This window comes from Gallinula chloropus (genome assembly GCF_964237585.1).
Source record: "Gallinula chloropus genome assembly, chromosome: 1".
Classification (NCBI taxonomy): domain Eukaryota; kingdom Metazoa; phylum Chordata; class Aves; order Gruiformes; family Rallidae; genus Gallinula; species Gallinula chloropus.
Genome location: NC_140085.1, coordinates 148133128 through 148156735, shown reverse-complemented (window position 1 = coordinate 148156735; position 23608 = coordinate 148133128). Strand labels below are relative to the sequence as shown.

General features: G+C 43.4%; 1 protein-coding gene across 2 annotated transcripts in view; it reads right to left on the bottom strand.

The window, feature by feature from the left end:
* Positions 1-23608, bottom strand: part of SH3RF3 (SH3 domain containing ring finger 3) — a gene marked incomplete at its 5' end in the record, with an annotated part of 257121 nt that overhangs the window by 58180 nt on the left and 175333 nt on the right. For both annotated transcript variants that reach the window (XM_084272921.1, XM_084272922.1), the window contains one exon: positions 800-1168. In XM_084272921.1, coding sequence (XP_084129047.1) covers positions 800-1168 — 369 coding nt within the window. The remainder of the gene's footprint in view (positions 1-799; positions 1169-23608) is intronic.

Sequence of the window (23608 nt, the reverse complement as noted above, 5' to 3'; positions counted from 1 at the left end):
AGTGATAGAACATGTTCTCAGCTGCCATGTGTCTATGCCCTCAGGCAGAAGCAGCACTCCCAAAACCTGTTTCCATCAGGGGCACACTGTGGTGACTTCATAATACCCCAGCCCTAGCTGTGCTTCTGACCATGACACCAATTACATGTCTTCCCATCTGCTGCAAAGGACCCAATCAACCTTCCTGCAGGCTGGATTTCCATAACCGTAACTTGCTGCAGGGAACGCGAGGCCCTTCTTGTCCCATACTACTTGCACCCAAATGCCACAGTGGTCTGCAAAATGAGTAGGGTTTTGCATACCAGTTGTTCTGTGAAAAGAGGGGACAATAGTCTAGGCATTTTTGGCTTCGCAGTCTAATTTTTTGTGGCTTACTAGCTTAGAATGAGTTTTGAAATGTCTTTAGAAAAGTGTGTGCATGGTTTTCCCCTCAACTAGCACAAGAACAGAAAAGCCACAGTCTGTCGCATCTCTGTCAAGTCCAAATGTGTCACTCTGAGTGCCAAAAACCTGGGTGTCATTTACTTGACAAGCTTGGGACCCTCACTCACGTCTTGTGCTTAGTGTTGCTTCACAGATGTCCCCGTACATCTTGGCACACGTGCTGCTTTGTGCAGGGGGCATATCCTCACCTTCGCCCTCCTGCTGAGGGCTGAAAGGAGAGATGCCAAGTACCGTCACACTGGAACAACAGGACTGTGCAAGCGCTTTGTGTGAGGGTCGGCCATTTTGAAAAAGGTGAGGCAACAGCACATGGTCCACCAAGGGTGCTCAAAACCCACTCCCACTCCCCCCTTACCTGGGCTGGGGCACTGGAGGAGAGGTGGGACAGCTCCCCAATCCTGGCAGCCGCCCGTGGGTCGCTGGAGCTGATGAGGACAGGGGCGCTGATCTCCATGGAGTGCCGGTTGCTGGCGGCCTGGGAGGACTTGTGTGTCATGCTGAGGGCAGTGAAGGAGTGGCGCTTCTTGGCATTCTTCTTGCCCTCTGCTTGCCGCTGTGCCGCACTGGCTGCCCCGGCACCTGCCAGCGTGGAGCACGGTGCCAGGCCCGCTGCCGCTGCCGTTGCCACTGCCGCTGTCTCTGCCGGCAGCGGCATGTCGCAGCCGGAGGCGGCAGCTGAACATGTCTTGTCCATCTCGATGAGCTGCTTGGCGGATTCATTCAGCTGGGTGTGGAGGAAAAGGGAAAGACAAAAAATGATTAAAAAAAGAAAAGAAGGGGGGGTCTTAACAGCCCATCACAGCTTGATGATGGATCCCACTGGGCCTGCCTGGGCCTTCCTCCCCAAAGCACCATGATCCTTTCTTTGTGAAATGCCACAGCCCCAGCAGCAGCCCCAGCAAGGGGACCAGGCTAAGGACCAAAATGTGGAGGCTATCCCTGGGGCGGAGCAGGATCTGGGGTTCTGTGCATGCCTGCACACCTGCAGGGCTTGCTGCTGGGCCCTGGCAAAGGGGGTGAAGGGGACAGGTCCCAAAACCAGCCTAGTTTCATCATCTGTCTGCCATCTCTCAGTTGGCCAGGGAGGTCCCCCAGAAGCACACTAGCACATTTTGCTCCCCAAAATCTGCCCCAAGCCCAATGTTACTGTCCAGCTCCAGGGTTGATGTCTAATTTATTTAACTCTCTGAGGCTGGGTGAGTTAGTTCCATCCACTTCATATTGCCAGGAAAATCAAGAGTGGCAGAATAAACATCTAGGAGAGTTAGGCTAGAACCAGGTACTGCAAATTGATGCACATCAAGCTACGACATTTAAAAACTGGTGTTCCTGAAAACAACTTGTCCCAGGCTGCAGAGGTAGAGTTGGAGGAAGGAGGCAGGAGCCTCTCCATCAGTGCCTTGTTCATAGGCCTATGCTTGACGTTTGCCACACAGGGTTTCAATCCAGGGGTACAGCTTCCAAATCCTTCCAATTCCATCTCCCTGCCTCCCACCCAACACAGGTTATACAAGTGCAGACAAAAACTGAAGGCATTTTTTCCAGCTGTGTCATTTTCACCAAGGAGGAGCGTGATGGCCACTGAAGACTTGCTCAGGGTCCAGCTTGAAAACTTGGTCTCACCAGTCCTCACAAAGGGTTTAAGTTTGTCGTACAGCCCACAGAAACAGAATATTCAGGCTAGTTTTCAGCCCTCATTCATTCCACATGCCTGTAACTGCCAGAGACGAGCTAGGTGGGACAACCCTGTCACTGAAGCCTCTTACCTCCTAGCCACCATAACTCAGTACAGGAAATCTACACCTTACATAGCTAGAGAGCTTTCAAGGCGCATAGGGGTGCTACAGCCACTGATGATGCATGAAGCTTGCTGTGAAGTCAGCAGTGCTTTCTGCACAGCGCTCATTGCCAATAGATTTTCCCTTGAGGGGTGCTAACAGCTGAAGGAAAATGCCACATTTTGCCAACAGACCTTTGTATTAAACGAGGATGCACTGCAATATGTTTGCATTTAATGAATAAAAACAACATATGAAAAAGGGAGCCACAGCTAACACATACGTGCTATTACATACACTGCTATTCTGAGACCCACATAAACCAGAGGTGCATGCAATACTATTCTGGACTAAAACCAGGCTATTTTTGTTTCTATAACCACTGCATGAATTATGGCACCATCCAAGAATCTCAGCCGAGGACAAGGTCTTCTCAGGCTCTAAATAAAGAAAAAAGAAAAGTTGCTGCTCCAGGACAAGACAATTTAGAAATCTAATACAGGTGAAAACAAAAGAGAAAAAGAGGAATGGGAAAGATAACAGTAGAAGTGAGCAGTTAAACAAATGTGGAATTGAGTAGCTTTCATGACTCCCAACCACTGTCACCATGCTGTAAATATAAATAAGAAATAGATATTGCCAGTCTTATGCCAGTCCTCTTAATTTCAGAAGCACTTCTGATCACTTCCACAAGGACTCATTCTGAGGAACAGGCAGTAAACCTACTGACACCAAGAAAGTAAACATCAACTTGCAGGATCCTTCATTCTGTGACAGCTTCCACCAAGTCAACCAAGAGCCTCCAATTAATGATGCTCCACTACTGTCAGCCCTGCTGGGAGTCCTGCAACCATTCAATTAGCAGGTCATTTTCCCAGCTGCACTCTCTAACTTGAGACCATGCTTAAAGCCAGCATAGTGCACTGCACCTGCCAATTTTTGCCAATAACAGCTGATCCCATTTCAGATACTTCAAGAATGTCCATTATTTCCCACTTCATCATGCTGTAAATTGGTACAACCTAATATTTGCCAGCAGGCTCCAAGTTGCAAGGAAACCAGATGGTTCCCCTCCCTTAAGTAGGTGTTACAGCTCCGCTTACCCAATTGATGGAGATAGTCTAGCTGAATTATTTGAAATATTAAGGAGAAAAGGAGAGACGTCAAATATGCATGACTTCTTTTTTAGAGCAGAGGGTGAGGAAATACTTTTCTAGTCAACAGCAAGCAGGAAAAGAATATACTTTAACTCTTTGACATAAGAAAATATAGACTTAAAAAAAAAAAAGAATGTAGAACTTCCTGATTTTACCACACTGCTCTCTATGGACAATGAAGTGCTCCAGCTCTTAATGTCAAAACTCTGATTGCTCTTGTAAGAGTTAGATTATAAATCCACTGGTTTGAATCACACCATAGCTGCTCTTTTTAAAACCAAAAAAAAAAAAAAATCCATTGCTTCTTTACAAAGCAAAACTGAGTTTAAAAGAGTCAATAAGAAAGCTAGCATCTAAACATGGAGTGATAAAAAATAGCCCTGTATTGATATGAGCAAAGGCATTCTTGATATCAGGAGAAGATTAAAGGCAAAAAGAAAACCTCTCCCCAAAAGAGTCAAGCTAATGAACTTTTGGGAATGTCAGAGTCCTGCTGAAATACTGGGAAAAAATTATTTTGGTCTGCCAAGATAAAAAATGCTTTATAGCTTTACCATTTTATTTTTGTAGAGATCTGTTTTTGAAGAGCATTGCCCACAGATGCTGTAAAGTACTTCCCAAATAGGATACGAATACCAGACAAGAAGTTCTGCTTAGTGCTTTTCAGAGTAAACGGTGCTGCCTCTTCACAAAGAACTTTCAGAAAAGCTTTTAAAAACACAAGAATGTTTGCAGATTTCTTACTTTAAACTCCGAGTGTGTAAACAAGCCTTGCTCTCTGGTGTCTGCCATCTGATCTTCAGGCAGATCTGCTTACAGAGGAGTTTAATGGAAAGTTCTGACCCACAGTCAATCTCAGGAATTTGACATTTCTAGAAAGCTGTAGCTCTTACAACAACATCTTAAACCAGAACTCAGCTTTCCCACTCGTTTTCAACCCCTCCTCTAGAAAGAACCTATATTTGAAATTCTGGTCCAGCTAATCCCAAATCATAAAAAGCCCTTGAGATTGCAGTGGGACTGATGTTACTCCAAACCCATTCTGTAACAACAGCATGTCTTGGAAAACTTGTTATATTATTTTAAAGGGGTAAGGCTTGGATTTGAGTGCCAAACCAGCCAACCATTCCCAGCAGCCCTGCAATCCTGGGTCTGGGAATGCAAAATCTTGCGATGGCAAGCCTTGTAACAGCTGAGGGATGCTACCATGCAAGAGATGGGATGAAACAGCACAGTAAAACTGTTCTCAGGGTCTCCGTGACTATTGACTGCGGGTGCTGCATGCTGAGATAAGGATGCACCAGCCTGTGCTTGTTTCTAGGGAAGGCATTCATTCCCCAGCTGTGAGGAGCTGTACTTGAGACAGCTCCAGTATGCCTGGTTTTGAGCGGTAAGGAGGGTGTGTGTGGAATACCTCTGTGCACAGGGACTTGTTCACCTCCAAACAACCTTTTCCCACAAAGGGAGCAGTAATCAAGCTCCGTTCATTAAAAATTTGCTGACCTTGATGAGGGAGCCACGCTGCTTTCCCTGCTACAATGCAAGCTGTCATGACTTTGGCCTCCAGCCAGACAGCGCAGGCAGCATGAACTAAGTGCGTGGGGGGGCTTTTTCTTCTTCTGACTTTCAGATATGACTATTTTAGATATTCTACTTGAGACTTTACCATATGGGTGTCAAAGGTACAAACATTAAGCTACCTCACTCAGGACCTCTCTACTGCCAAAATTATTTTTTTAGTAGTCTCCAGATAAACCTCATTTTTCTGCAGAATGCATTATGGTGACTTTCTCTCTCCTTCTGCCTGTGTTGCACATGCTGGCACACACTCACATGTATACACAGCACAGTTCCCGATATGTGTGGGTTTAAAAGGGACTACCTGTAAACAGTTTCAACACATTTCTCTGTTGAGGATGAGGGGATACAGGAGAGAAGCTGTGATCAGCACTGGTTATCCCCATAAGAAAGTAAATATGCCCTTTATATCCCAATGTGATTTAACAAACTTTATTGTTTCAGTGGGCTGTGTTACACTCCTGCTTACATACCCCAGCTGGGATGAATAGTGAGAAAAAAGCCTCCTCTTGTACAGTGTGGGTTATAATTAATTCGAGTTTTAGTCCAAATAACAAATTACAGAATTCACAGAATCATAGGGGTTGGAAGGGACCTCCAGAGATCATTGGGTCCAACCCCCCTGCCAAAGCAGGTTCCTTAGGACAGGTCACACAGGTAGGCATCGAGATGGGTGTTGAATATCTCCAGAGAAGGAGACTCCACACCCCCCCTGGGCAGCCTGTCTCAGGGCTCTGTCACCCTCACTGTGAAAAAGTTCTTCCACTTATTGGTGCAGAACTTCCTGTGCTCCAGCTTGAGGCCATTGCCCCTTGTCCTGTCCCCACAGACCACTGAGAAGAGGCTGCCCATTTCCCCCTGTGTCCCACACTTCAGGTATTTATAAACACTGATCAGATCCCCTCTCAGTCTTCTTTCCTCAAGGCTGAACAGTCCCAGCTCATTCAGCCTTTCCTTGTAGGGGAGACGCTCCAGGCCCTTAATCATCTTTGTGGCCCTAAATTATTACTGTAGAGCTTATTAGTATGAAACGAGATAGAAATATGGGAAATCTAGGTCATATTTTAATAATTAACCTTTACTGCATCTCCCTTGACAAATATGCCAGTGTGTTATACTAATATGCAGCAGCAGGAAAAATTGTGCTAGCCCAGTTCAGGCCTCCAAGGCACACCTTGATGTGCAGTGGTCACCACAGCAGCTCCTGGGCTGCTGCAGTTCACTGACGGCGCTGTCTTCTGTAACATGGATGACAGTAAGTCTTACTCTGCTATTGAATACTCTTATCTTTCTAGTCATTTACATCTGGGTAAGGGCTTCCTTTCTGACTGGTACCTGACCTACCAAAGCGAGGACCTCGCTCTGTTTCCGGTTTAGCAGCATACTTCAGCACATACTTGCTACTACGTGGACCAAAGTGTCACTAATAGGACTAAAATGCCATTCTTTGCTGAATAAGGAAGGATTGCTTAAATTCTCAGTGTTACCACATGCTTAAGTACTTTGTTAAACTGGAACCAATCTGAACCAGAAAGTACAGTTTATTAAGACTTTCAGGAAAACAATGCTTCAATTGGCGGTTGGACTCGATCATCTCTTGTGGTCCCTTCCAACCCCTACAATTCTGTGATTCATTTGCTATGTAAGCTTTTTTTCTGTCTTTATGGAAAGTATTAGCTAAAGGATGATGCTGTTCAAGTACAGGTATATGATCAGGAATATGTCACTTCAGGCCCCCTGTAAAAGTGAGAAGTTACAAAGCCCCACAAATGAATGCTTACCTAATGAAAAGGAACAAATTGGTAAGAAAAAAATATCACGCTCGAGGTTCTGGAAAGGAACCACTGAACAGAGCAGAAAAGAAAATTAAAATTATTATTAAAACTTCTTCACAATGTCCCCCTGAAAGACTGAAAATATCTCCACCTAGGGACTGCTAGTTTTTATATTTTACAGTTCATAAATATTGAGGAGATTGTGCACATCCTTATTTCATGCCTTGCAGAAACTTTGGCAACTTGGAGCTTCGTAGCTTATTTTGTGATTAAAATAAACAGTCTGAATTTATTACTGAGTTTTCACTTCAGAGTAGTTACTTTCAGGAAATATTAAGTTCTTATGCCCTCATTAAATTTGTTTTGCTAGTATTATAATTTATGTTCTGAAGCACACTGGGGTTATTAAGTAAGTAAGGGCATAACTATACAAGAGTTGCCTGTCTCTGCTAGTCCCTGAGAGGACGGCATCTGTGAAAGCGTTTTCATCCCCAAAAAGCAGCATTTCAGGAAGCTAAAGCAGCGTTTCCTTACTGTTTTCCCTGGCAAACATGGGATGCAACCTTTCTTCTACTGCATCCAAGTAGCAAAACTCCCTTTGACTCAAATGGGCGTCAGGAGAAGTACATAACACTGCCTAACACTTCCCATGTTCACTGGGTGAGTTAGAACAGTGGATGCTCAGCAGTTCCAAGGGCTTACTAATGTCATTTTAGCAGACAAAGTTGTGCCAAAGGCTCTTCAGCCAAGTCATATTGAACACATCCATAATTTTAATCTTTTATCTGTTTTGTAAATTCAGATTTTAAAATGTTTAAAGAAAGCCTCCCGAGTTCTCCATGGACAGTTTAAATTCATTGCACACAAGCTACACAATCCTATTTCAATTATTCATTTAGGCACCATCTTCTAATGAAAAATCATTAGTAAAGCACAGTCAAAGAGAAAATATTAGAGGTAAAACAAAACATTATTTAATGTTTTTGTGTTTAACAACCCTCTCTTGCCTTTTCTAATGCATTGCCAGAGAGGGATAAGTAACAGGTTTTCTGCAAGCGGTTTATCCATCATGGAAGCTGGATTTCTGTAACTCCACATTGCAACTGAGACCAGAGTTGTTCCACGCACCCAGAAAATACAAGAAGGGCAGTACATGGGCTCTCATGTTCGCATGGAGGGATAGGTGGAGAACTACTTTGCCAAGACCCTCATACTTCAGCTGCCCCATTCCTCCAGTCACACGCTGAGGCATCATCCCTCCTATTCTCTTTTCCAAAAGCTTGCTAAGCATGGTAGTGTGCTGTCAAGGAAGGAAGTCCTTAAAACCACAGAGCAGATAGCCTTCCTTGTGAGGGTCATACATGTTCACAATTATGTACAGTCCAGAAAAAGCAAGCAAGTAATTTTTGTCTGGAACAGGGTTCCCTGAAAGGCAGAGGTACTTCGCCATCTATTTCCCTGTCTTACAAGATCTCTCTCATTTAGCAGCGATGTCACTTCTAACACACTGCGAGGCTGAAGGAATGTAGCATATTAGAACAGCATGTGCTTGGACGAGCGTGTCATCATGATCTTGCAGAATGAAAATAAATGATGCGTGCAGCAGAAGTAAACACTAAGCCTTGGGTGGTGAACTGGGAGTTTTTTCCTTTTTTTTTTTTTTTTTTTTTTATCCTTTGCCTTTTTTTCCAAGCAGTTTTAAGACAGAAAATGGTTTGCAATGATGGAGAACAAACACATGGCTTGGTGAATCCCAGAAAAATGTGCAGTCTGCTGCAAAGTCTGCTCAGGAGCAAAGTGCAGTGGGTAACCTTATGGAAACTACTGTCCAAATTGCTGAGAAGAAAGAAAATAAATCTAAATGCAATGGCATTAAAAATAGATTAGCTCACCAAAAAGAAACATGCTTTCTGCATCCCTCTCCACTCCCTGAAACAACTCTATCTAGCCTTCAGCTCTAAGTATGAGGACTATCTTGCTCTGATCTGTCATCTCTGAATCTCAGATCTGTTGTGAGCCTTCAATATGCCTGAGGATTTCCTCCTCTTTTCTTCCTACCTGTCCTCTGTGGACATCCTTTTTCATAATGATATGCTCATGACTGCGCCAAAGCTCCTTTGAAAGCAAGAAATGTAACCAAATACAGCTTTACTCAACATCAGAAAGAGTGGGAGAATCCAGCCTATTTTTACTTATAAATTATTCAGAAAGCTAAATAAAAAGTGCAGTCATGAATTCATGGGCTTGATCCTAATTCCTTTGAAGTCAGTGGCAAAACTCCAGCTGCCTTCAATGGTGGAAGAACTGGTGCCCATCTGGCGCCAATTCCAGTACCAGAAGAGTCCCTTTTGGAGCTTGTGAGGACTTCACTGACAAACTATTTTTTTCATAAAAAATACAAACTCATCAGAACCAAAATACTTCCCAGGAACATGCTGGTTTTGACAAGACATCCATCAGGAAAGCGTTCCTCAGGTACTCAGCTAAGACAAAGAAATGACCAACTCTACAGTGATTTGTGAGTACATCCGGGTACCTGGACTTCTGACTCAAACTTCCTGCACTGAAGAACAGCCAAGGGAAACCCAAAACAACACTACCCCTTTCCTAGTTAAAAACCACCAGTGTTCAGGCTATGCTGAATCTCCCTCACTCTTGTTCTTGTTAAACCTTTGCAACTCTTTCTTGAGTCCAGGTGCCCATCCACACAATGCTAGAAGATGCTGGTGCTGGGCAGAAGTGTGAGCAGCCTTACACCGGGCAGCACCCCAGACAGGAAACCAAGACTGAGGATGCTTTCATTAGCAGTTTATATGTAGTCCTGGTGACTCACTGATGCCTGGCAACTGTATGAGCCCTTTACCACACCACCAGTCACTGCAAGGAAGGGAAGCCCTCTGTAGCTAGTCTAGAAACCCTTTCACTTGCAGAAACTTTCACTTTGGGCCAGCTGCACCTCAAAACTGCACTGTGGGCTAGGAAAGATACCAGAGTTGCTGGAGCAGAGCTGTGTGGATCATAAGGGATCTCTAAGCAATACCTGAAGAGTCTATGTGCTTTTAAAAAAGGCCAAGTTTCATGTTTTCAGAGTTTTCTGGCAACTTTCCACCTCCTTAATCTATCACAAAGCTCTTGGTGCTACTGTTTACTTGGGTGACCAGCAATACCCATAAAACTTTGAATTAACTGAGAAATGACAAGTCAAATACAAAGGAAGAGGATCTGTTCAGAGTCAATCCACACATCAGGCCTGGGATTCTCAAAGCAAAAGACTTCCCAATTATGGTGTGTGATCCCAAGTTCATTATAAATGAGATGATAAAGCAGGTAATACCACGGTCGTGTTGCTGTGCGGACCTTTGTCTTCATGATAGCTGCACTGTGTACACATGCTACCAGACATGACACTGTGCCCTTTTGCTCATTCTCTGAGGTTTGCTCGTGGAAATACTATTCTTGAAAATACTGGCTTTGTAATGTTCAGGGTCGTGTGAAGGAAGCAACAATCCCATGTCCTTTTTAAGGGAAACACTTACAGCTTGATGTGACAAAGGCTAGGGATGAGAGAAACAAAATATATGTATTTCTGAATTTCATAGCAAAAGTGTCCTGGTGGACAAGGAGAAAAAGGCCTACATGCACCTCACCTAATCAGTGGTACCTTCATAAAGCATGAAGTTGGATAAATCTGGGGAGCTCATGGAAGCTCTTGGAATCAGAGCACAAGGAGCATGTGGGAAAGCTAAAGTAATTTTTCAAGTACCAGAAAGCCTTGCCTACACTGAACAAGCAAAGAGTCCTTGTTTCAGTGATTTACAACTTTGTATAGAATAAGAAATCTCATGCAATTGGGGAAAATTAAGTTTTATGTGCTGCAACTGAAGATTACCTGTGGGGAATCGTGCACAAATAAATGTACTGCTGTCTCTATCCCTGATAAAGCAGTGAAATGAAGAATGAAAGCAAATGCCAGGAAAATGCTGTGGTTCAATTGCTTGTAAAAGGAACCAAGGTATACACATTTCAAGCAGACATTAGCACTAAAGAGTTGTGATAAACAGCTTTTGCCCTGTGTGTACTATATATGGGTATGAGACATTTTTGACTACAAACTCTTTTGGTTCCTGCTTCCCAGATACAGGGCATAAAAGGTTGGCTGGATGCGGCACATGGTATTTGCAAAGGAACAATGTCCCATGGGACTGTATGGTTAGATATGGTGTGCATGGAAGTCCTTTTACAGCTGGCTACAAAGCGAGGTTGCTGCTGGTGGTGGTGGAGAGTTTCACTGCGTGTTTCACTGGGAGCAGCCAACATCAAAAGATGTCAGCCACCCAGCATGAAAAGCCACGGCATCATCAGAGAGCCACATCCAGGCTTTGGGTTCACTATTTGTCAGTTGGGGCGAAACTATGGGTCAGGACCTGACGTGCTGGTGTTTCACACAAGTGTGTGATGTCTCCTCAGAGCGACAGTTCTGAGAGTTTTCTCTGAAATGGGGTGTGAACAATGCCTGTTTGTGATGGGCAGCGTCAAACCAGGATACATGGATTGTCTGCATGGCAGGGAGCCTGGCCTTCTTACCTATGCATGTAGATGAAAAAAATGGAGTTGTTCTGAGAGAGACATAACTTGCCAGCCTGTGTTTGTGTCTCGTAGTTGCCCCATCCTGTGGCTATTACAATGTAAGCTCTGCTTCAAATTACTTGTGCATTTAAAGCACCTCCTGCCCACACAGATGTGCTGATGCCTGGTACAACAGCACAGCTCTCTCTTGCCTCAGTGGGAGGACAGCTTTGCATCCTTCTTTACTCTATGCAGTGATCAATTATATCTATGCAATTTTTACATGGGATTGTCTTACACTGAGATCTTAATACTTCTGTGAGACTTGGTAAAAGGTGGATAAGAGATTGGGACAGCATTAGGAAGCAGTGGTTATCGTGCATCACATAATCATTCCCATCTCAGTTGTATAGGAAACCTGACCAGTAACTACAGGCTCTGAAAGTTAGTCTCTAAGACATGGAAATGTGTTTTCTGTGCTATATGATGATGTAATTGGGTTCACAACTCTTCCCTTTTCACCTTGTGGAAGAAAAATTTGACAAGGCTGAATTGTGATGAATTCCCTCAACTCTGCAAATTCTTGACTGAAAATGTCAGCATCCAGCCTCACGCTCACGGCATGACTGACTGCCCAACGCCTGAAGGAGCTATCTGCAACCTTCTTTGGAGAATATGAGATGTTAAAATATGATTGTGTACGAGACCAAGGCCAGAATCTGATGTCTCTCCAAGGACTTGCCAACAGCTGCAGTCAAGAAGTTCACTGAACTTTCTGGCTATCAAACTAGAAAGTGCTATTTGTTCAACTTCTGGAGTTTGATTTCTGGTTTAGGCAGAAGGACATGTACCCAGCACAGCTGAGTTGTGCAGCGAGGCAGCTAGAGTACCCTTCCTCTCGTACGCTCACCTACAGCTGGATTCATTCTCTGCTCTGCTGTGGATGTCACTGCCAGATAAGAGGTGTGCCATTTCTTCAGTGCCAGTGAGCTTTGAATAGATCTCTTAGGATGCTCAGGCACATGTGCCGCATTACTGCAACAAAGGATGATGACTGCCGGCATTAGTCACTTTTATGACATCCATATGCAAATGTTGTTTATGTTAGTATGCTACAACTGGAAGGAATTTGGAAAACCACAGCTCTAGGCCATGCTGTTTGAGTTCCGAGATGGCAAAATTAATGGGCTAGCAAAAAGTCTGCACAGTAGGAAATCTTTCTGATAGTGCAGAACACTGCTTGATTTGGGTTTTTTCCCTATTTGTGGAATTACTCAAGCTCAAATATCTTCCTAACGCATTCCTTTCTGAAAACAGACTGACCTGGCTTGCACCGACTGCACCTTTATTCTCTAGGCAGAGAGGCAAGTTGTCCTGAGGAAACAGAATTTTTGCAAACTGTTACCACACCACGTGATGCATTTGTTAATACGAGACATTTGTTAATAATACTTCTACACATTTTTTTTTGCCATTAAATGCTGAATTTCATTGTGAGAAGTACTCCACATGGAGCAAAAGGACAGCTCTTGGCCCAAGGAAGGTACAATTTAAGATGAGAACAAGAGGCAATATATAGATGAAACATACAATGAGACAGACTTACGAGCAGGATGGACAGAGGTTTTTGCACACTATAAATCTTCTGTAGGCATCACAGCCAAGAACAATTTTACGGAGGAGGCTGGAGGACCAATGCTGATACAGCTGTGAGGATGTTTTTTGAAGCATTCATCACAGCAGTGAAGAACTCAGCACAAGGGAAGAAAATGAGAATTTGAAAAAAAGTGATTAAGTGATTGGCATCACTGGCTGATCAAAGACAGAGATTGAGCTTTCTGTAGTAAATAAAGGACGAGAAAAATGATGAATCATCCATTTTCAAGTAAGGGCAAGTTACATGTGTTCTACAGGATAGAAAAGGAAGAAAGAAAGGAAGCAAGAAAGAAAGGAAGAAAGAAAGAAAGAAAGAAAGGAAGAAAGGAAGGAAGAGAGAAAGAAAGAGAGAAAGAGAAAGAGAGAGAGAAAGAGAAAGAGAGAAAGACAGACAGACTCTGGGCAGTCATGAAAGAGGCAAGTCTTCATTTGTTATGGATGTAAAAAGGATGTAGGCATAACCAGGATACAAGATGATGAGAGTTTGATCTTTGTGAATGCGCAGCAGTTAGACTGGCCAAAGGCAAGATAAGGACTGAAAGCCACACGGATGAAAGGAGCCAAGCCGTGATTCCCATAGACAGTGTCTTTATTACTTGTCACAAACATGTATTGATCCCTCTTTAACCAGTGACCAAATGGGAATAGTAGCACCCACAACTCTGACTGTGTACTGCAACAAAACTTCAGGTGTGTGTTGAGTGAAAGTTGCTCCATGTGAAAGCAGACAGATGTGTCACCAGAGTTGTGTGGAGCTGCCTTTGCTGTGACCTTAAGCTCAGCCCTCATGACTGTTCTTGTGCCATCAGGGGCCTCTGTATGACAAAACCTAGGTTGTACCACCTCTTAGTGGTGCATGTCTATATCCCTCCTTCCAAACCAACAATTCATGTATTGAGTGAGAGGAAAAACAGCCGATCAAATCAGTACAACTACACTTCTCTGTCCTGAGCAATGAACCTATGGAAGGAAAAGGCTTTGGCTGGGAATGAGCACACTAAGCACTAGAGCAGAGCAAGCACAGGAGATGTTGAAGGCCATTATTTCTGCTCTCAAAGGGAAGACACACAGCCCTTCTTCCTGGTCTAGGAAAAGAAAAAAGGACACAAGAGGAAGACATGTCTGTAAATTCCTTACTCTGCTCCCGACATAGCAGCAGATCAGAGAAAAGACATCAAGGAGATGACCATCAAGAAACATGCCATTGAGCTTTAGTTTCACCAAACAACAGCAAGGTGGGCAGGGCTTGAACCAGGAGTTGTCTGCCTCCTTCTGTATTGTTGCTCTCTTCTCACAAAATGTTAACACAAGGATGAACTGCCTCTTCCCTCAGTGCTCTCCCCTTAGCCACAGGGCAAGAGGAAGATATTTCCAGCATGAGTCCACCACTGACTGAATGCTCTGGCATCTCTCCTGCTTCCTCCCAAGGTTTTCAGAAAAATTCTGTTATGGAAAAATTCTATTATGGAAACATCTCTCATGAAATTTCCTGTCAATTTGATTCAATTGTGTCTAAACAGATCGGAAGACTTCAAACTCAGATTTAGAGCAGGACATACTCCTCCAGGCTTACTTAAACCATGGCTAATATTATTAACCTTGTTTATGGAGTACCTAGTGCTTTTTCATAAAATTGTAACTCAATAAAATCATTAGATAAATTGAGGGACCACCAAGAGGTAGAGGAGGTTACTTGCACAAAGCTCCAGGTTCCACACCTCACCACTTTGATGTGATGGGTTGGAGTTCAGGTCAATGGCAGCATTGCCTGCAGAGTACGTGGGAGAAGGTTGTTGTCCCAGTCATGTTTTCCTGCAGTAAGCGTGAAATGCCACATGCCCTCCTTTCCCATTTTCCCACTGTCTGCCCTGCATCACCACAGATGTTCATGTGACCATGTAGAAAATGGGATGATTGAACAGATATGACTAGAAAGCAAAAAACACATTAACAGCTTTTAAATGAGTAGCTTTCAACAGGGTGAATTCCCTGATCCATCTCAGCAAGCAGCCACATGTCTAGTAGTCCTGGAACAAGGAAGGCAGAAGTAAAGTTTTGTCACAAACGAGGCAAAAGCAAGGCAATCCCCTTGGCAGCAGCCCTTGATTTTGTCAGACTGAAATAACACCAGTATCACACCCAAAAATGGTGCAGCAGAACATAAGATAAACAATGGCTGGTCTACTTTGTAAAGGAACAAAGTAAGCAAAACCAAAGACTTGTATGTAATTTCTTCTATAGGGTAGACTAAACAAAGGGGCTTGCTTTCAAGAATCCAATGTGTTCTACAGAAAATCTGGAAAAGATGGAGATTCCCAAATGAATTCAAACTATCTCCCCTTGTTCGGATTTTTTTTGCTTGTACTGATTCCTTCTCTAGTCTTTTGAACTTGGTTTTCTCAATGTTCAGCTTTAACACCTCACAAAGTGGTAAGGGATTTGAGACTTAACTCAAACATCTGGTTTTGGCATAGCTAGTGACATTTTTAGGCTAAAAATCAACTTCACATGTTCTTCTTTTGTTGTTTGAAGCAACTGTTCAGCATTCACATGCACTCCTGGGTCTCTCTGTGCCGACTATAAAGACAGTTTGACCATTCCAAGAGCTGCCACAATAGGACGCAAAGAAAGCAGTAAAACCAGTTCATAGCTTCATCCTATAAGGAAACTATTATTCTTGAAAATACTCCTCTTTGAAAGCTTAAAGGATCAAGCTTAACCACATTTTGTGACTCTTTTCTGTGGCAGAATAATTATGTAATATGCTATCATCTGAAAACAGGAACCAGAAGGCTCTGACAGGCACCTCCCGGCAAATCAATTACAGCATCACTGACATCAACTGTCCATACCGTCCCTTTGATGGACGTCATCCCACTCACCACAGCCACAATGTGTGCTTCTACCTCTTTCACGTCCTTTCATAGGCTGGGGTTTCAATACTTTGGCACTCGCAGCACCAGTGCCACACATGGAACTATTTTTCCCTCTGCTCAGAGAGCTGTGGCCATCAGCAAAGGGGCAGAGAAGACAACCAGTTTGCCAGCGGCATCTCCCAAAACCTTCCCTCTCCCCTCCCCCTTCGGCTACATTTGGATTGAAGATATCCAGTTTAAGAGTTTTATCTCTCAGAGTTTCATGGCACCCGGAAAGCCCCCCAAGAAGGAAGCTAATTGTGATGTGCAATGTACACTAACAACACTAGGGAAAAAATGCAGAATGCCTGTGTGAGAAATAACAAAATCTTCTTGGATTTTATTTTGAATTAACTGTCTGCTAGACAAATCATGTATCTGTTGACATACAGTTTCTTAATATACATCCATGCATTACCCCTAGGTAAGTGAGATTGAAAGATGCTTTCTTTTCAAAAGGAGAAAGATCCTCATAATCCAATAGTGCTGCAGCAAGGTGATCAATGTCTGGAAAAGAGAAAAGCCCCGTTCTGTGGTTCCTCTAGAGAGAACAGATTACTGAGCTGCCACAGGGCCCTGGGATAGTGGGTACGCTCAACAGGGAATGCTAATTTCTACCCCTTGCTAACCTGTGGTGTTGCTGAAACACTTCACTCCAATGGTTGTGTGCTGTGAGGTTGCTGAGCTCTGCTGGGAAGTCCAAATTTTTTATTGTGCTCACAGAGGCAAAAGCTAACCCTAAATGATGTACTACCTATTTAGTTGGTCCTTCTGGGTAGACACAGGGCCAAAGGGATTGTTGTTTTGCTTGAGGTCTCCTTCCACTTGAAATGTTGCAGGACCACGTAAACATCTAAATTTTTTCTTTTGTTGTGGTTGAAAAGACTTCCTGAGCACCCGTGGCAGGCCTCAGCTAGCCCAGGAGCAGAATAAGAAAGCAATGGGTAGCAAAGAGTGCACCTAAGCTTCTCCAGGATTCGCTGTACATCTGTCTAAGCATTGCCAAAGGCTTATTCATTCAGGATGCCTCGTTTCTGCAAGGCACGGAGGTTTTAAGGTTCCCTGGCAAAATCGGACCAGACATTGATAGGTGTAAGACGGACAGGCAGTTTTTGAAACTGATAAACACTGCCTATGTGTCGTGGTTTTACCCCGGCTGAGAGCCGAGATCCACGCATCTGCCTGCTCCTTAAAGGAAAAGAGCAGGGAAAGAGGGAAGGGGGGGGGGAGGGGTGTGAGTAGTAAGGGTAGGGAAAAGGAAGGGGCAAACAACCCCAAAACCAAGAAACTAAGAGACCATGGTATCAAAGAAGTTATTTGAACACAGATACTCTTTGCTGATGAAATGGCAGGTTCTATGCACAAAGGCCTTTGTGGGCCTTTCCCTTTCCCACCGTGCAGAGCACTGCCTCACAGCCTGAGCAGCCACAGAAGGCGGAGAGTGGTTCTCCCTCCCTTAGGCTGGAGCTGGTAGCCCTTCCTTCCCCTCCTAATCAACGAAGAGAAAGAGGCTCTTGTACAAGTAGGCTCATCTGACACATTTTAGATGTCTCTGTAATGCAGCAGCGCCTATTTCTCTCCCTACGAGCACCTGGTTGTCTCTCTCAGTGGTAAGGGGGGATCTAAGCAATTATCTCAGATGTAGAGATCTGTTCATTGGCCAGAGGAGCTGTACCTAGAGACCTGCAGTGTCTCGTGGAGGATGTGGAAGAGTACTTCCCAGTTGAAAAATGCTACTGGGGGCAGAAACGTTGTTCTGTTGCTGCTGCTCCTTCTTGATGTGAGTCACCAGTAGACATCTGTATGTTGGCAGATGTCTCTTCACTCACCACTCAACTGGAAATTCAGAAGTTTAAAAGAGAGAGTGGAAAAAAGCATGAAAGAGCAGTAAAGAGAAACACTAAAATGAAAATACCAAATAAGATGCAATAGTTTGTGAAGACATTTTGTTCTCTCTGTGCAGAGAAGTTGGGGGTTCAGCACTAGTACTTTTTTGTAACAAAAGCAACTCTGGTACCATTAAGAGAAGAACATTTTGAGGACAAATATTGAACCCAAAAGTCAGGAACCCAAAAGTCAGAACCCAAAATAACAGAAACAAGAAGGAATTGCACCCAGGACTAGAAAACATGTATTCGAGCAGGAGTAGAATCAGAGTTCAGGAGAGTTGAAGGTAAAAGAAAGCGCTGAGGGTAGCGCTGTGTGGTGGTAGCACAGGGAAGTGACGACACGGCAGGTGAGTCCCCACTAAGCTCACAAGCAGGATTTTGCTTGGGAAGTGATCAAAGTCCATGAGTACATGTTGGCTAGAGATCAAAGCCATCTTATCAGATCAAGAGCAAAAGTCAGTCGGTCTTACTTAGGTACCTAAATTGCACTTCAATTTTTGGTGCCTAGGAGGCAGTGCTTCAAAAATGTCCCATACATATATAAATATATATATATATATTCTTTTCAAAGATTTATGAAATGGGCTTACTTGCCAAGGTTGTATGCTTAAGTTGGCTGGACTGGAAACCTTCTATAAATAACCCTAGAGAGTTATTTTTACAAAATAAAAATCTAGGATACTCAGATGTTACTCATCATGGGGGCGGGTGGGGAAGACATTCCTGAACATGACAGCTGGCCAATTTCTGGTGCAACAGTCCTTAAAAACAGTAAGAGGTGATAACAGTTTGAATGTGGTTTTGATTAATAGAAAGATTGGTCATATGACATAAACCTGAATAACCTAATTATGACTTCATTCGTCTGGACGCAGGCAGGGGGGCAAACAAGAGAAGACCTGTAACTAAAACTGTCAGCTCCCAAAAGGCAAATTTTCACAACCTACGGCTGTGTCTAAATTTATGTGCCAGCTCTCACCGCGGCTCACCACAGGTCTTATGACTGTCTGGGCTGGAGGATGACTCAAACGTGACAGCACTCCCACCTACCTCTTCACGCAGGCTTCCCCTCTGCGGTGCCTGCCCGAGATGAACTTTGGAAGAACATTACTCCCCCCCATGCAGAAACCAGAACGCAATCCTGCACCGCCTTGTCCTGACACAGCCTGAGGGGGGCGAGTAATTAGAAAAGGGCTACGGAGATGAGGAGCTCGGCTAATCTGACCTAGGGGAAACCTGGTATTTAAGTCAAAAGGTGACAATGCAGCTCAAATTTGTATCGTGAAGATGGAGGAAGGTCTTACAGAATCTGCATGAACGATCATCACATGAAGGATGCTAGAAATTACCAATAAACTTAAAAGTTACTAGAAAGTTGTTGTTTCTTTTTTCCAAAAGTCATGCTGATTTATATTTTCTGTGGGAAATTAAAACAAAGAGCAAAAGGTTATTTATTTCTATAAGTAAAAGGGAAAAGAAGCAATTGAGCTGTTACCCTTAAAAGACAGGCCAAAGATTTAAAATAATGTGTACATTATTGTATATCGTGTGTTTAATCTTCTCCCTACTGAGTGCCAATAAAACATGAGTTTTCCTGAGTAGCATCATAGTTTTATGAAGTTCTTTAAATTATTTTACTTTGTAGCCTGGGACAATACTTTATACCAGTAAGTTTTATTCATGGATTGATATGAAAGTAGTAGTAGGTGTATAGGTTCTTGCTGAGGTCCCTCTTGCAGCCTACAAAACAACATCTGCATGTTTGAATGTGAAACAGGGGGTCATCATTTTGTACTCCCTTCATGTAAAAATCTGAAACCAAAAAATATCTTGAAATATTTTATCATATTCTATGCAAGAGGAAAACAAGTGGGACCAACTTTTCAGAAACTATGAAGGTGCAGGAATAAAAGTCTTAAAACAATGTAATTACAGTATTTGAAAATGCACATCAATAAAGATTTTCAACAGAAATGAGCTGAGCACCTCTCAGAGCTTACATTGTCCTCAGCTTTACAACGTTCTTATTCTATTTTTATGTGACACACAAAAGGAGAGAGAACAGAAAAAATCAATTCTGATGTTAATGGGTATAATTCTTAACTCATTAGTGTTACACCTACTTACTACTGGGGTGAATTTGCTCCTCTGAGATTTAGTAAGTCAGCTTTTCTAAAATCATGTACATCAGTTCCCTTCTACCCACCTTTCAAAAGTCTCTATTTTTATTAGCATTAAATGTTACTAGCAAGGCTAAAACGAACCATTTTGACAGCCCTTAAAAACAGAGATCATCTGTTCCTTCTGGAAAGGGCACCAAACTCATGTTACTATCTAACAACTGTCTAACACTCCTTTTTTTTTGGGAAGCATTTCATAAAGGATACTCTGAAAGGTGCAGAATGTGCTGCCACGGAGACCATACATAGATAGATGATGTGTCAGACATCAAGGTTGAATTCATTATGAGAGTCCCATAGGGACCCATCTGTCCAGCAGGTGAAGGGAGGAACCAAACAGATTGAGGAGAGAGAAAACATAGACAAGAAGTGGACAGGGCAACAATTATTGGTTGACATTGTTGAAAATGGTCAAAACATATATTAGAGCTAGAAATACACATGCCCACATATCTAGGTTTTCAAGAATATAACTGTGATGATTGCCTCTGGGGATACCAGGATATGTGAAAATGGCTGAAATGGGAATCTGCATATAGGAAAAAACCCCACCAAAATCTGCCATCCAGGCTGAATGCCAGACTGGGGGCCACATGGTCAGGAAAGTTCTGGAGAATCCCAAAGCCAAGCAGGTCTGTAGGCTTGTCTGTGAGAGAAGATTTGCCCTCTTCAGAGCAGTTCCCTGCATCTCCTCCTGCAACCTACTGTGTCATTGGATTAACTAAACACGCGTAGACACACAGAGAGACACAGGCACTAAACTCTCAACCATTTGTGTTCATCTTCAGGCTAAATAAAGTTACCCTCAGAGAAATACACAGTCACACAGTTAAGGACAAAGGCAGACAGGGAGGTGGGTCTCCATGACCACAGCTGGGATTCCAGTAAATGTGCTCAGGTTCTTCTGTATGGGTTAAGCTGTTCTAGGATGGTTGGTAGACAAGTGGTACAGCACAGCATTGTTAAATGTGGTGATCTGCTCTGCAAAGTTAATTTTGGAATGGAAAAATCACTGTTTTCTTTAAGAAATGCATTTGGCTTTGGATTTTTTGTTTGTTTGTTTTATTCTGGCTGAACTCTTAAAAAAACCACTGACTTGCAAGAATTCTTTTCCCCTGGGTCTCTAAGGAGTCTTGTGGATCTATGCTGCAGCGCACCAAAACCATTGGCTCTGCCCATTGTCGTCCTCCTCCCTCCTTCTCCTAGACCTCCTTTCTACCTTTTTCTCTTTCTGACTGTGAAGAACAGGAGAAGATCCCCATTATCCTGCTTCACTGCTCTGTAAAAAGAATTTTAAAACTCCTAATATTACTTAATCACAGCTTTCAGTGCCCCTGCTGCCATAAAACATTATAACAATGGGCTGGCACTTCATCAATTGTAATTTGCTGATATTACAGTCACAGTAGCGCTCAACATAATTGCCTTGCTCTACCACTGCCTCGTAAGGCTTCTTGACCTCATTCAATACTTCTTTGCACTGGGGTCTGCAGTCAGAAATTCTGCTCTGACAGCTCAGCTTTTTGAATTTCCAGTTCCTGCCCATCTGAGCGGGATGCATCCCTGCAAATACTCGGCGCACCACTGCCCTCAAATTGCATTCGCTGACACTTAAATCTATTAGGGCACATTTTATTCTTCATTATTTGCAATTTTCCATGTAGCAGCACAACAGTTACAAGTTCCAAACAGAGATAATAACAGCAGTTATTAAGAATGAAGGAGCTATCTCAAACACAATAAAATAAAATAAAAGAAATTTAGTTAGGACTTTGAATTCCTTGCAGGTCCAAAACTCCTCCCAGCAAGAACATGACTTCAAACCATGCAGATTCTTAATAAGCTGTTTATTTCAGGACAGAAGGCACCTTGAGAATCAATTTGACTATGTTGTGGGTTTTTTTCTGTAGACGAATTAAAACATAAATTATCAGCCCAAACGACTTCTGCTGGAGCCGAAGGACAGCAGCAAAATAAGAAAAAACAAAGCACAAACTCTCCCTGACAGAACACACTGTGTGTGACTCATCCTGTAAAAGTCACCACTGTTAGCTGCAAATATTTATTCCTTATACGACTGCAGCTTCTCTGAGATTGGGACACTACAGAGGCAGGAAAAAGCCTCTGCAGAGAGCTTGTCAGACCCAGCAGGCATGCAAGTACCCTTGCTGGATGCTTGTAGGGAATACAGCATAAAACCTATGCCACGTTGCACTTATGTGGTCATATGGACAGACACAGGCAATGCTGAGAGACAGGCTTTCCAAGACACTGCAGGGAGCAGATACAATTTGATGGTTCTGGACAGTTTTTTGTGCCGCTGCTTTATGACATCACAGTATCACTCTAAAAGTTGCCATGCCAGGCACAGAATCCTTTACAGAAGTGGACCTCCCTCAAGTTCAGCAAGCACTGGGTGGAAAGAAGATGAAGGAGCCTAGGGGCACACTGCAGGCTTTCACATGGGCCAGCTGACAAGCCCGAGTGCTGGGAGGGCAGTGTGATCACGACGAGGAATTCGCTGATCACTCAGCGTGGCTGAGGTACACCCTCTGTGTGACTCAGGCATATGCTTTCTAACAAAGTACTTGCAAAAGCCTTTCTTGCAAGCACCCATGTGAGGGGTATGGCAGGACACTGGCAGGACCAAGTCTCACCAAAGGGGGGGGGCACAGCAAGGATTGTATCCCCTGGTGGTAGCTCTGAGGTGCTCAGCTCTAAGATCCTTGAAGTGACCGGCTTGTTTTCTAACACCCTGGTCACCATAGCAAGTGTAAGAGCTCTTGCTTGAGCCCTGGGAGCTGCTGGGGACATTAGAGCTTGCCCTCAGAGATGGTCTCCGGGCTGGAATTCACTCCATCCAGAGTGCACAGCTTCAGGTGCCACATGAAATGCCAAGCACTTCGGCCATCGTCTCATGCACATGGAAGGCTACAATAGAGTTAAGCTTTGCTTATTTTGCACATTTTGCCAAGATTTTGAAAAACCACTTAATGGACTTGGACAGGCTCAAGGAGTGTTTTTAGATTCAAGTACTACTTGTTTAATGGATTTATTGTATAAACATTGGCACTGAGATTTTTCAAAACTTCTTTGGGATTTGGTCTGTTGATTCCTCTTAATTTTTAATGTAGAGTAACATCTGAAGCTGGCAACAATGACACAATTGTAAAACTCCAATAGTTACATAAGCTCATCTCATGTTCTGAGCAAGGATTCCCTCCACTCACCAGGACATGGAAGAAATAGGTGGCTGATGTTTCCATCTGGAGTATCATTTCCCTTCAGCTTGACAAACCACAGCACAAATATGTCCATGTCACCCAAGTATCTCATTTGAAAAAGCTTTTCAAGCCTCCAGATTTCAAATTTACACAGACAAAATATATATGTGAATATATATACAAATATATGCATAAGGGTATATAACTGTATTTATTTTGTCTATGTGTGTGTCTCTGTAGGAATGAATAGGCACACACATTCCTATGTGCGCTCTTCCCTCAGACCTGGCTACCTGGCTGTTTGCATCCCTTTAGAAACTCCCAGCATTGCCATTCTGACTTGGCACAGCATTGCTTGTTGCTCCTTCTCCTCCTGTTGCTTTTTGTACCAGAAACAGCCTGTCCAGTAAGTCTAGGGAGGTGATTGGGCCCCTGTACTCGGCATT